This window comes from Pteropus alecto, unplaced genomic scaffold (genome assembly GCF_000325575.1).
Source record: "Pteropus alecto unplaced genomic scaffold, ASM32557v1 scaffold67, whole genome shotgun sequence".
Lineage (NCBI taxonomy): Eukaryota > Metazoa > Chordata > Mammalia > Chiroptera > Pteropodidae > Pteropus > Pteropus alecto.
Window position 1 is genome coordinate 5,388,468 of NW_006441061.1, and position 12,182 is coordinate 5,400,649.

The window sequence follows — 12,182 nt, forward strand, 5'->3', positions numbered from 1 at the left end:
GTGCAACCCAAGCCAGAAGTGAGCAGAGCCCTCACCTGGGGTTTCTAGAAGGTCCTGAGCTGTCTGTTCTCCGCGCTGGGGGGTGTCTCCTGAAGGAAGGATTTGGGCTTGCTGCTCGCCACGAACAGAGCAGCTCTTCGTGGAAAGTAACATCCTGATGCCTCCCACACCCCACAGCCGAGCTGCCCTCTCCCCGAGGAGTCAACCACAGCCACATGTGACCTCCGCCCTGGGCCACCACTGGCCTTATTGACGGAGGTTCTGGGTAGTTTCTCTTCTTACTGTTCTCACCTCTTTTACCTGGAGCTGAGTTGTGGCAGGGCTTTTGGGGAGCGAGTCTCGCCCGGGGGTGGCGAGCTTCCAGCCTTCCCCCAGCCAGGCCTGCATGGGTCCGGGCAGCTGCCGTGCGCACCAGGCCTCAGGGCCTCTCCCTCCGAGCCCGCGGGAGGGGGCGCCGCCAGCGGCAGCACTGGCTTTCTGTGTTTCCCTCTTCTCTCTCTCTCAGAAATCTCTCTGGACTAAAGCTCACGGAGGCTTACCAATTTTGGTAACAGAATTTATCTGAAAAAGTTTCACAAGTTAAAAAGTATAGGTGCACTTTCAACGATCAGGCTCAGTAGCACCGTGTGCCGTGCACGTGCTCGATGAGCCGAGCGCTTTTTGTCGTCCTGAGACGTGGGGGGCCTTGCCTCTCAGGGCCCCAGTGTCCTGCCTGTGAAGTGAGTGGCTGCTGCAATCGAGGAGGCTCCGGGTGGCTGCGCCTGCACCCCAAGTGCAAATTTAGACTGAAAATCACCCCTGCTCATTGCTCATCTGAGCTTGCGAGTACCTTCCCCCGCTCTGTGACGAGCCTTTAACTGTTGCCTGTGGGCAGTGCTGGTCCCGATGGTGGCTTTCCAGCTGTTGTCCCCCTTCAATGTTTGCAGTGAAGCTAGGACATGCTGGGAGGTGTGTGCGAAGCTGTGAAGTTGCCGGAGCCCCACTTCTGTCCCTGCCTGGGAGGCTGGAGGGTGTCAGTCTAGCCTGTCTCCTGCTCTCTCCCTGCTGCAGCCTCCGAGCCGTCAGGAGATTCACTAGCGCCACCCAGCAGGGGTCATCCAGGCTCACCTGCAGCACATGGGCACCAGGTGTGTGTAAAGGTCTGCTGGGGAGACAGGATGCTGTGCCCGCCCAGCGTCACTGCCACCGGGTGTGCTTCAGTTCACTTGAGCAGCTCCTGCTCCAGGTCACACACTCACCCTCGTCATCGCCTGCTCTGCCTGTGACATCCTTTTGTACCGGCGCAGTCCCTTCCTCCACCAGCCTTGGGGACTTCCATTCAGGGTGCTCACCGCTCACCCACACCCAAGGCCGCCTGGGCCTTCTCACTGACCACTCCCCGTTCTCTCCCTCCAGCCCACTTGCCTCTCCTGACTTTCGGGTCCCTCCGCCCCGCTGCCTACCACCCTCCCAAGCTCCCTTGTCCCCTGTATTCCCTGTGGGCTGTGACTGCACCACCATCCACCCAGTCACCACCGGCAGAAAGCGGGTGTCGGCCTAAGCACCTCCCTCTTCTTTGGCCCACGTGGAGTGAGTGACCACTTGCTGGAGACCTGACGTCTCCCATCCTCTTCGCCTTTCATCCCGGTGCCCTGCCTCCCTGTGGCGGACGTCCTCACCTTGATCTTCCCTCCCTGTCTGTTCTCCTTGGCCACCAGGATCACTTGTAGAGTGTTTCTGAAGTAGATCCCCTGGCCCTTCCCCTGGAGACTTGATTCTGAATGTCAGGCTCAGGGACCTCCGTGCCTTTAACTCCCAGGCATCCCGCTGGAGCCAGGGCAGAGGACCTTGGTACAGGAGGCAAGTCCAGCCTCCAGCGACAGGGCAGACAGGGGCCTCCACGGCCCCACCCGCCACCCTGACTCTGCTGCCGCTTCCTTCGCCAGCATCTGCTTAGCGCCCCCCGACGGTGCTGGGGAACTGTGTTTTGTTTCCTACGTGCTTTTTGCATGTTAAATTCCTTCTTCTCAGACGCCCTGCGCTCCCCCATCTCTCCACTTTGCCGCTGCCTCTCACCTTCTGACCCAGGCCTCAGAGCTTCCCCAGTTCCCCAGCAGAGTGACCTTCTCGCTCCCAGCTGCCAGCAGACCTGCTCCTAGCAGCCCTGTCACTCCAGGTGGCTCTGTGTGTTGGAAGCCTGTCCCCTCCTAGGCCCTGGGCTCCAGCCCACAGTTCGTTCTTGTCCTCTCTACCCTCGCACCAGGCCTGAAAGTGAGTGTGGTTTTCTCCATGGGTCCAGCGTCTGGAGAGGAATATTTTCTTAGGGGAGAGAAAGTGGCACATGTTTTCCCCAGACCCGCTGTCCCAGCCATACTCGGGTCACGGCGAGTGTGCTCTGCTCTCAGCGCCAGCGTGCGTTGAAGTCCTTGTCCCTCTTTAACAAGGCGCAGTAGCCACAGAGCAGTTAGGCTGTGACCAGGAGTGTCCTGGAAGTGTTCAGATTGCATTTCTTGCTCGATCTCAGCATGTGTGGAGAGGCGGAGGGGTTGCTGCGCTGCAGCTGGAAAGGCCTATGGCTGGTTCTGGTGCCACAGCCGCACCTTCCATGTCCCAGTCTGGAGAAGGTCCCTTTGCAAGCAGCCCTCGTGCATGGGGTTCTCCTGGGAGAAATATGTCCTCTTCCTGAGGAGGCTGGGCCGGAGACGTGTGTGTGGTTCTGCGCTGGGGCGTCTTCCCCTGTCTGCGGCTGCCTCTGCCCCCACAGCATTCGCAGGGACTCCTCAGTCCCCACGAGGGACTCGTTTGAGGAAAGTCCCAACTCTGGGGAGGTCTGGATGGCGTTGAGCTCGGTCACAGCAGCTCGTGGTGGCCGGAATGAAGGAAGGAAATAGAAGGAACAAAACTTTCTTAGCCCATGTAAAATCGCTTACCGCTTGGTCCAGCTGGACAAACTAGATGCGTCACATATAGAGCCACTGGATTTCCATTTATTTGGAACTCAGCAACAGGATTTGGTAGTTGCTGGGCATAGGTAGGGTCCTTGGAGAAAGTCTGTTGAGTTGATTGATTAGATCTGTTTTGCTGACCAGGAAATTCCCATCGGTCCACGGGGGAAACGTGGGCTTAGGGCGGTGCCAGGCCAGGTGTGTTTGTGTCCTGTTTTAGAGCAGATACAGGTTCGCCGCATCACTGAACAGCAGGTTTGGGTTTCCCATGTGCCCCGGCCTCGCGCACAGCCTCCCGTTATCAGCGTGCACTCCAGAGCAGCACCATCGTTACAGTTGAGGGACCTAATGGACAGTCATCATCACCCAGAGTCCCCAGTGACATTAGGGTTCGCTCTTGGCGTTGTACATTTGTGGGTTTGGACAGGCGAGTAATGGCACATATCTGCCATTAGAGCATCACGCAGAGCAGGCTCTCGGCCCTAAACCCTCTGTGCCCTACCTGCCAGGGGAGCCCAGGCTCTCTGCGTGGCGTCTCCTACTGCAGGGCCACCGAGTCCCTCTGTAGACGCAGACCATCAGGGTCCATGAGGCTGGCAGTCTGTGCGGGAGGAGGTGGTGTTCTCAGCACTCACAGGACACCGAGATCGCTCTGGAAGTGGCCGCTGCGCTCAGCGCCCAATGCTGTCCAAGGCCAGCTCTGGTCATGCAGTCAGCAAAGGGCTCCATGGCACTTCCTTTGTGTCAGGGGTCAGCAGAGCCTCAGGCCCCTGGCCTGGCCCGCGGGGACCCGGGACTGGATTTGCAGAGAGCAGCCAGTCTTCCATCTCTAGTAGTCAAAGAATTTCGGGGCCCAGAAGGTTCTACACCTGTGGTTCTGTCTTGTGACTCAGAAGTGCTCTATTGTGGCTGGTTATTGTAAACGTCTACCGCTGCTTAGCTTTCTCTTCAGAGTGTCGATTATGGTACAGATACCGGTCTTATAATCGTAACTGGAGTGTACATGCACAACATAAGAACTCGTGGAGGCCGTAACAGAAGGAGATTAGTGTTGGTTGTAATGACAGCTGGGAGGTTTTGATTGGGCTCTTTGGCGAGCCCCGTGTTCCCTCATGACCGTTCTGGGAAGTAGTAATTCTCTATTATACGGAAGCACTGGGAAGTCAGATGACTTGGCCAAGGTGACCCAGCTAGCCAGAAGCGAGTCAGAATTCACGCTCAGGTCTGTCCGAGTCCAGAGCCACCACCCGTCACCACTGCTGACGACTGCGTTGTGCTAAGGATGGCCTTTCACTTCACAACTGAGATGTTCCTCCTTCTTTCTCTCATTGTTCAGTGTGACGACATCGGGGGTGATGGAGAACATGAAGAAAGTCAAGAAGGTGACCAACGGCTCGGTGGAGCCCCAGGGCGATTGGGAAGGCACCGCATAATGGAGCGCCTGGAGGCTGGCACCGTCACAGACAACGTTTAATTTATTAATAGTCCTATGGGTGAGCAGGAGCAGTTGGCACTCCCAGCAGTGACACCACGGAGCACGTGGCTGGGAGCAAAGTGCCACGGAAGCTTAATTTTTTACTCTTTTATGGAAACTGGATCTGCGGCTGGTCATGGGCAGCTGGCATTCTTTCTCAGGTGGGAATGGTGGGGAGGGAGTGTAGTGAGGAGGAGGATAAAAGGAAGACTTTGCTTCAACTGACATTTCTTTTTTTTAATTGGGAGCTTTTAACGGCATCTGCACTGTGGCCCCACGTGGGTAGCAACATCAGAAGGAATGTCGGCGGGTGGAGTGGGGAGGAGGGCGGAGGTGTGTGTCCGATGCCAGTCACCATATAGGGACCTCCAGAGAAGGAACAGGGAGGGTGTCACTGCATCTTTTGGGCACAAAAACTAATGAAATTAGGTTATTTTAGAAAGCAACGTCAAAACCTAGTTCAGCATGTGCCGCCTCCCCAGGATTCCTGGCCCCAGGCCTTCATCCGAGTTCCTGAAAGTGACCGGGAACCAACAGCTCTGGGAGCCCGGAGGTCTTCTCTCTAAAAGGGCTTTGTCACCGGAGGGCTTTGTCACGTCACTGTCACAGTCTCGGCCCCGGACTCGGCACAGCCTGGCTGGTGCGGGTGGTTCTTTTGATCGAAGGGTGTCTGTGTTGCCTCGTGGATGGACAGAAGTGTATTTTTAAGCTCAGAAAGTATTCTCCTGTAGCGTTTCTCTGACTCCTCAGAACAGCACATTCTCTCATTTCTCTCTCTCCCCGTGTCTCCCGCATACTTGATATGATCAGATTATAGGGGAAAATGGGAAGGAATTTTCCTTAAGAAGCGGCCGGGGTCAGAAAAGGTAGTGTGAAATAAATACTTAGTGCAGGCAAGTCGTCATTGTTAACAGCTGTTCCCGTGAGCCAGACAGGATTTCTAAACAAACAGATGAAACAGACTTCGTCCCTGTGTTCCAGGAGTGGGTATGAGGAAAGCAAGTGTGATTCTACTGCGTTTCACTCTCAGGGCTGAGGGCGGTGGAGTCTAGCAGTGGATTCCTCCCGAACGTGCGAGCTTGGGGGTGAACGCGGGCGCTGTCTGCAGTGAAGTGTCGCAGCTAGGTCGTCTGAAACGTGGAGCTGAGCTCAAGGGGTCCGTGTGAGCGCGGGCATGGGGCCTTCGAGGTGATTCCCGCTCCGAGTGTGGTCACGTGGGCCTGAGACAGCATCCTGGAGCGCAGCCGTGTCGGGAAGGCTTCCTGCTGCCTGCGGTGCCGGTGGCTTCGGTCGCCGCCAGTGCTGGGGTGGCCGGGAGCCTCCTGGTCGTGGGACGGTGGCAGTCTCTACTGGTGGTTTTCTTACCTTCGGCTTGGAAGGGTCGATCAGAAAGCACAGGATTCGGGCCGGTGCTCAGTATCCCAGATTTGGGGATCTGAAGTCTTTACTCGGAAACAATTGTCATCCCCCTCCCGAGCCATTTTTGCTCCGTGAGTGACCCTGGAGGAAGCAGGCGTTCCTTTGCGCACGCGTGTCAGCGCTCTGTGCTCCACCCAGCCCGACCTGCCCGGGGCCTGGCCCCAGCTCAGTGGCCGGCGGGAACATGCACCTGGCCGTCACTGCTGCCTTTTCTCTGCAGGTATTTCAGGTGAGGGTTCAGGGAAGTATACTCTCAGTACTGAGTGAAGGGACCTTTTTCTTTTCTTTTGGACGTAGAGCTTTGTGACGGGCAGAAAGGCACAGGGAATGTTCTTAAGGCGTGTTTTCCGGTGTTTAAACAGTCCCAGTGCTTCAGAAACCTGTCTCGTGCTGTGGCCAGAAGCCCTGAGGGCGCTTCCGTCAGGATGTGTTTGCTCCTGGCCTGCAAGGGGATGCTCTTGACTGGGCCATAACCAAAGTGTGACAAGACCTCCCTCCCAGAAGGGGTCTGCACAGAGGGGCCCCCGCTTCCTGTGCCGGAAGCAGGGACTTGAGTGAGTAAAGGCGTGGGGGAGGACAGGGATGAGGAGGCGAGCATCGCATGCCGACCTGACTGCCTGCCGAGCCGGGCGCTGGCTCCTGCCTCCTCTGGCAGCGCCCCGGCCTCTGCTGGCGCCCAGGGTGTCAGCCAGAGCACTGGTGGTAGTTCAAGTTTGTACGGAGTCGCGTACGCCCTCTATCCTGTTCTGTAAACATTTCTTCCCTCTGTCACCTCGTAGCTGTGACCAACGTGCAGCTCTACCCTTGAGTGAAGGTGACTGAGCAGGGCCCAAAGCTCCGCAGTGTCACCAGCTCGCAGCCCCCTTCCTGCAGCTTGGGTTCATGGTGCCCGGGCCCAGAGTGTGGCGGGACAAGTGAGCCCTTTCAGCATCTCAGGGATCCTGCAGGAAGGATCGGGCGCACGTCACAGAGGCCTCGGTGGCATTTCCATCTTCGCTTTGTGCTCCTGAGCCCCACTGCTGCCCACGTAGAATGCCCGCCCTTCCTCCGGGAACTCGGCCGGGGCCGGAAGTGCTGCTGGCTGTGAAACTGTAGGAAGCGAGGGTCTGTTTTCCTCTCACAAAGTGTGTGTGTTTTGTAGAAAATCACGTCTTGGACCACAAGAACAATCCTCGCTCTCTTAATCCTGGCTCTTCGCAGTGGCCAGAGACGCCATCAGCCTAGTTCTCGGTCCCTCGATGCTCTAAAGTTTAGCAGCGATTCATCTCATACTGCTGCACGCGACTCTGGCGAATCGGTGGCCCGCTCTGCCGGAAGGAGAAGCTCGAACGTAGAAGGTGGTTTCCCAGACCGTAGCCTGAGTCAGTTCGGTTTTCTTTCAGGAAACCACTTTAGAGTAAAATTTCCCTGTGTCTCTTCTGCTCAGCCGTGTCCAGCCTCTCAGTCTCATCCCCTTCACGCGACTGTCAAGGCGGGATTTCTGCCTCGCGTTATGATCTTGTCAGGATCTCTGCTCTCCTGTTCCACGACCTGCCCTCCCCCCACCCTCCGGTCCACAGGCTGAAGGCTTTGGTGCATTGCAGTGTTTTCTCCCAGCAGCCATGTGAAGGGTGCATTTTCTAAGCTAAGGCGAACTTTCTCATAGAGCACATACTAATGCCGTGTGTCATCGCTTCGGACCGCATTTGATGTTCTTTCCCGCACTCAGATCTATGTCTTGTTTTAGTACTTAAGCTTCTACCACAAGGAAGCAGTCTCTATGGACCAAGGAAGAGCATAAAAGATGCCTGTTTTAATTGCAAGTGGCGTTCCGGTCATCTCCCCCACCCTGAAGCTTCTTCTTCGAGGAAGAGCTTAGAACGTCCGGTCTGATGACGTTGTCGGCCCTGCTCCACGCACCCAGTGGGACAGCAGAACCGTCTGTGCTTCCTGCTGCTAAGCTGCTGAGTTTCAGAGGCAGCCTGTGTATCACCCCTACCGATTTCGCGCTCCCCGCCTCCCCCTTTGCTTTTCTCTGACGCCCCCTCGGCCATTTAACAGGTTCACAGCATGCAGAGTCCAGGCTGCCTGTGGCCTGCCGCTTCCTGTCCCTCCAGGGCTCACTGAGTTAATGGCTTCCCCGCTGAAGAAGGTAGATTTCAACTAGGTACCTCTTAGTACGTTAGAATGCATTCGTCTGGAACACACCAGGTTCTGAGACCCGCTCTTTACTCTGCTTTCTCTGGACTGCTTTTGGCAGGAAGGCTTTGAAAGAGATCCCCCTGAATTGATGCTAATTCTTGTCGCCACCTGGAATGTAGTTCTTGGTGGCGAGCTGAACACTCCCAGATTCCCCGGGGGCTTCTTTCATAGCCTGGCTATGCATTTGCACCCTCTCTCACGGTTTGTGCTTGAAAAGTAGATGTTTTTCGACGGCTCACTGTCAGCGCGTGGGACACGCGTGTCCCCTGAGATGCTGTGTGAAGAAAGTACAGAGAGACAGGGACAAGGCGGTGCCAGAGCAAGGATTTGGTCGTGACGCACCAGGGGCCTGTTGGGATTCCGGTGGCAGGAATTCTGCAGCCAGGCCATTTGGGAGGAGGAGGTCTGGACAGTCAGCAGATGTCAGAGCGAAATAGAAACGCTAGCTCACGCCCTGGCCAGTCAGCTTCTTGTGAGGCGGGGTGTGAGGTTTCGTAGTGGGCAGCCGGGTCAGGGGCTCGGCCTGCTTCACGTTTGAGATGCGTGTTAGGGATCTTAAATAAGATCCTTAAGGATCCAAAAGTCCCGTCTGCACGTGGGGGTTCTCGACACCTTGCAGTGTTTGCAGATCATAAATTGGATTTGCTTAGTCATGTGACCTCAAAAGAAGTCAGACACATCTAATCTGGAAGTAAGTTTCACTTGGGGGAGAAAACGTCTGTAAATACCATTTGCTTTCCAGGTTAGATTGGAATGCAGAGGGAGTTTTCAGTATTTTTTTTTTTTTTTAACAATAATGATCACTGAAGAGTATTTATGTAAACATGCAACGATTGGGGGTTCCGATCAGGGTGCTGTACGGTTGGGTTCTCTTGCTGTGATGCAGACATGTAAAATAAAGATTCTATGATGGAAATGTTTGTAATCCTAGGGAGTTACTGGCTCCTGGCTGCCGTCTTTCCTCCACCTCCCTCTCATAATTTTTTTCTTTGTGATTTTTGTTCATTAAATTAGTTAACTGCCTCCCACTGACAATAGTGACACCCACTAGAGAAGTTCCCTGGATCTTAGCAGGTCTGCGGCAGCTGCTATTGAAACTCGAACGTGACTCCCACCCCGGAGGCTGTGTTTTGGAGCAGACTGAACATCGTAGTGTATCGATGGGCGGCCTCCACTGGGGGCAGGGGTGCCTTCGGAATCAGGACCGGGGCGCTGCTGCCATTTGCGGGGAGAGGACAGTGGAGACTTAGGGCAGAGCCCACCCTGGCACAGGCCGACCTTCACCCTCTTGTGACGTCAGCTGTCAGCCCTGAAGGATACCCCCGCCAGAAGTCCGAGGTATCAGGCTCAAAGCGTTTTTAGAAGTCATCCAATCTCAAACCTCGTGTTTCATTAGGAATGTTTCAAGTTGAGGTATAACTTACCTACAGTAAAATTCACCCTTTCAAAGTGTGCAGTTTGGTGACTTTTGACAAATACATCTTTGGTCTGCTGCCTCTGCGGTGACAGGGACAGGACGTTTTCGTCACCCATCAGCTCCCTGGGGCCCTGCTGCACCAGAACTGCCCCACCCACACTGCCGGGCCGCTGCTCCGCTGGCCACGGCCGGCTAGACGGCTCTTCTCGCCCGTCCCGTGAACGGCCCCTGCGGTGCGTCCTGCTCTGTGTCTGGTTTCTTCCACGCAACGTGCTGTTTTGGGGATTGACCCATCCAAAATCCTGGCTTTAAAACTACGAATACTGGGGCCTAGTGAAGGTTGTGCCCCGCTCCCCCACACACACCACCCAGCCAGCTGGTGGGTGTGAGAGCCACAACGAGAACCCAGGTGTTCCGACTCCGACCTGAGGTGCTGGGGACCCAGCCGGGCCTGGCCCAGGCGGCCCAGCAGGGGCTCCCTCTGCTGTGGTGACCGCGATGTAGCTCACGGTCACGCTAGCGCTACCCTCACTTTGCCATACCAGAAGTTGGGAATGGCAGGGGCCTCCAGATCCACATCGTTTGGCCTCTGTCGTCCAGTCGGTGGCTGTGCCTCACCCACAGCCTCGTTCCTGACTCCGGACGCCTTGCGTTACCAAGCGTGACTGGGAGGAAGCACGAGGTGCGGGGTGGGTGTTCTAAGAGTGGGGGGCCCAGGAACCAGGCGAGGCTCACGACGCGAGGTGCCGACAACTCAGGAGGGAGCAGCTGAGAAAGGGCACAGAAAGGGCTTTGGGCACCAGCTAACCCAGTGGATCCCAGACTTAGGCACGCCAGAGGGCCCCGGCTTTCCAGCTCCATGGGTCCCCGTGGGGCCCGAGAAGGTGCAGGGCTAACAGGCTCCCAGGTGATGCTGTGCGAACCACTGACGTGACCGGACCGCCCCCCGCATTGACAACCCAGTCATTCAGCTGGCACCGGAGGAGCACCCACTCTCACTGCTCCCGCCGGACCACAGCCGGCAGCCAGACCGCGCCTGGCACTGGCCCTGCCTGGTGGGGTGGTGGGGTGGCCCCGCCCAGCTGCTCCCCTTGATCAAGCCAGACTGGAGCTTCTCCAGTTAGGGGTGCTGCCGTCCAGGCCCACACCTGAAGGGCAGAGGCCGGAGCCCGCTCCCGGGGCCGGGCTCCGCCTTAGGAAGGCCCGGCTGGGAGTCTGCCCGCTGCCCCCGCTGGTTCTGATGGACCAGCACAGCAGCCAAGTTGGGAGCGGACATCCGACCCGAATATCCTTTGCCGAGAGCAGCCAACTGCCTCCCCGGCCCAGACCCTCCTCAAGTCCGCCCAGCACCCACGTGAGCACCATCACTGTCACAGCCGCCTTCGGGTGTCCTGCTTTTCACCGGGAATCTGTCAGGTGGGCAGAGGGCGAGCTGGCCAGAGCTGGCCGTCGCCTCAGGCTAGGTGACAGTGAGGCTGGGGAGGAGAGAGAGCGCTGACTTCTTCCCGCGGACTTGCGCTGTCCAGGCTCCGGCTGTGGCCCCGGTTCTCCCTGCAAAGCCACAGGCCCAGTGGGGCATCTCTGAGAATCTGTGGGAGCCCCTCCACGCTGGCCATCCCCCCACATAAAGAGAAGCTGCCTCGGCGGTTCAGGGAGTGGGTTCTAGGGGGTCAATGTGACCCTCTCGGGAGCTGTGTCTTATGCCACTTAGGCCCACCTTGCAAAGGAATGCTGACCCTCATCAAAACGAGGACCCTGCCCAGGAAAACGTGCACGAAGCGAGCTCCAGGCTCCTCATCCAACTAAGCATGCAGGTTCGGGGCTCAGAACAGCGCATCTCGCTCGGGGCCCTGGCTCCACGTCACGAGGGTTGACAGCGGTTCTCGGCGTACGCGTGTTCTCGCAGGCCACAATTTAACATCAGTGGCGCGTTTGGCTCACACCCCGTGGTGGGTACGCTGTGGGGAGGAAAGCCAGCCGGGGCGGAGAGCTAGGTCATTTCTTCCCCTCCTTTCCATTTTAACCGGCCTCGACCCAGCAGCAATAAAGCTTGTTCAAGTTTTTGCCCTTAAAAACCAAAACTCTCCCTAGGCTAAGCAGCAGCCCCCTTCCCCACTGACAGGCCACGCCCCTCTAGTCTGCTGCTTTACTTTTGGGTACCCCCAACTTCCTGCAGTCTGGTTTCCACTGGCCAAAGTCACCGACAGCCCTTTGGGGCTTGGTTATTATCCGCCATGACTTCAGCAGCTATTGGCACGGTGGGACTCTTCCCCTCTCTAGACCTCTCTCCCCCTGCTCCCCTGACGTTGCTGCCCCCTCACCGCCATTCTCGTAGCGTTCCCCACCAGCCAGGAGGGATGCCAGGGGTTTGCCTCCCCCCACTCCACCCCTGCCCCGTGGTTCCAGGTTACCCACCTCTCTCTCCACATGGCCACTTTGCCGGCCAGCCACCCTCCCCGGGATGACGTCAGCTGCTCCCTTCCAGCTGGTGGCCTGGCCTCCAGTCTTGCCCTATTGTCAGCCTGTGGCCATGCTTAAGCAAAGCGACTTTTGGGAAGCGCCTGCCTCCTGTGTTAAGCATAGAGACAGAATCGAGCAAGGTAGATACAAGATCAATACACAAAAATCAACCTATTTCTATATGCTTGGAGTGAGCAATCCGAAAATGAAATGAAAACAATTTCAGTTACAATAGCATCGAAAAGAACACAATACTTATGTCAATTTAAGAGAAAAAACGTAAAACTTACACTCTGAAAACTAAAAC

At 56.7% G+C, this 12,182-nt stretch overlaps 1 protein-coding gene across 2 annotated transcripts in view; it reads left to right on the top strand.

Moving 5' to 3' along the window:
* GPR107 (G protein-coupled receptor 107) overlaps positions 1-8,914 on the top strand; it is a 64,261-nt gene extending 55,347 nt beyond the window's left edge. For both annotated transcript variants that reach the window (XM_025051101.1, XM_015594223.2), the window contains one exon: positions 4,261-8,914. In XM_025051101.1, the coding sequence (XP_024906869.1) occupies positions 4,261-4,357 (97 nt within the window). In that variant the 3' untranslated portion in view covers positions 4,358-8,914. The remainder of the gene's footprint in view (positions 1-4,260) is intronic.
* Positions 8,915-12,182: the final 3,268 nt, after the last annotated feature.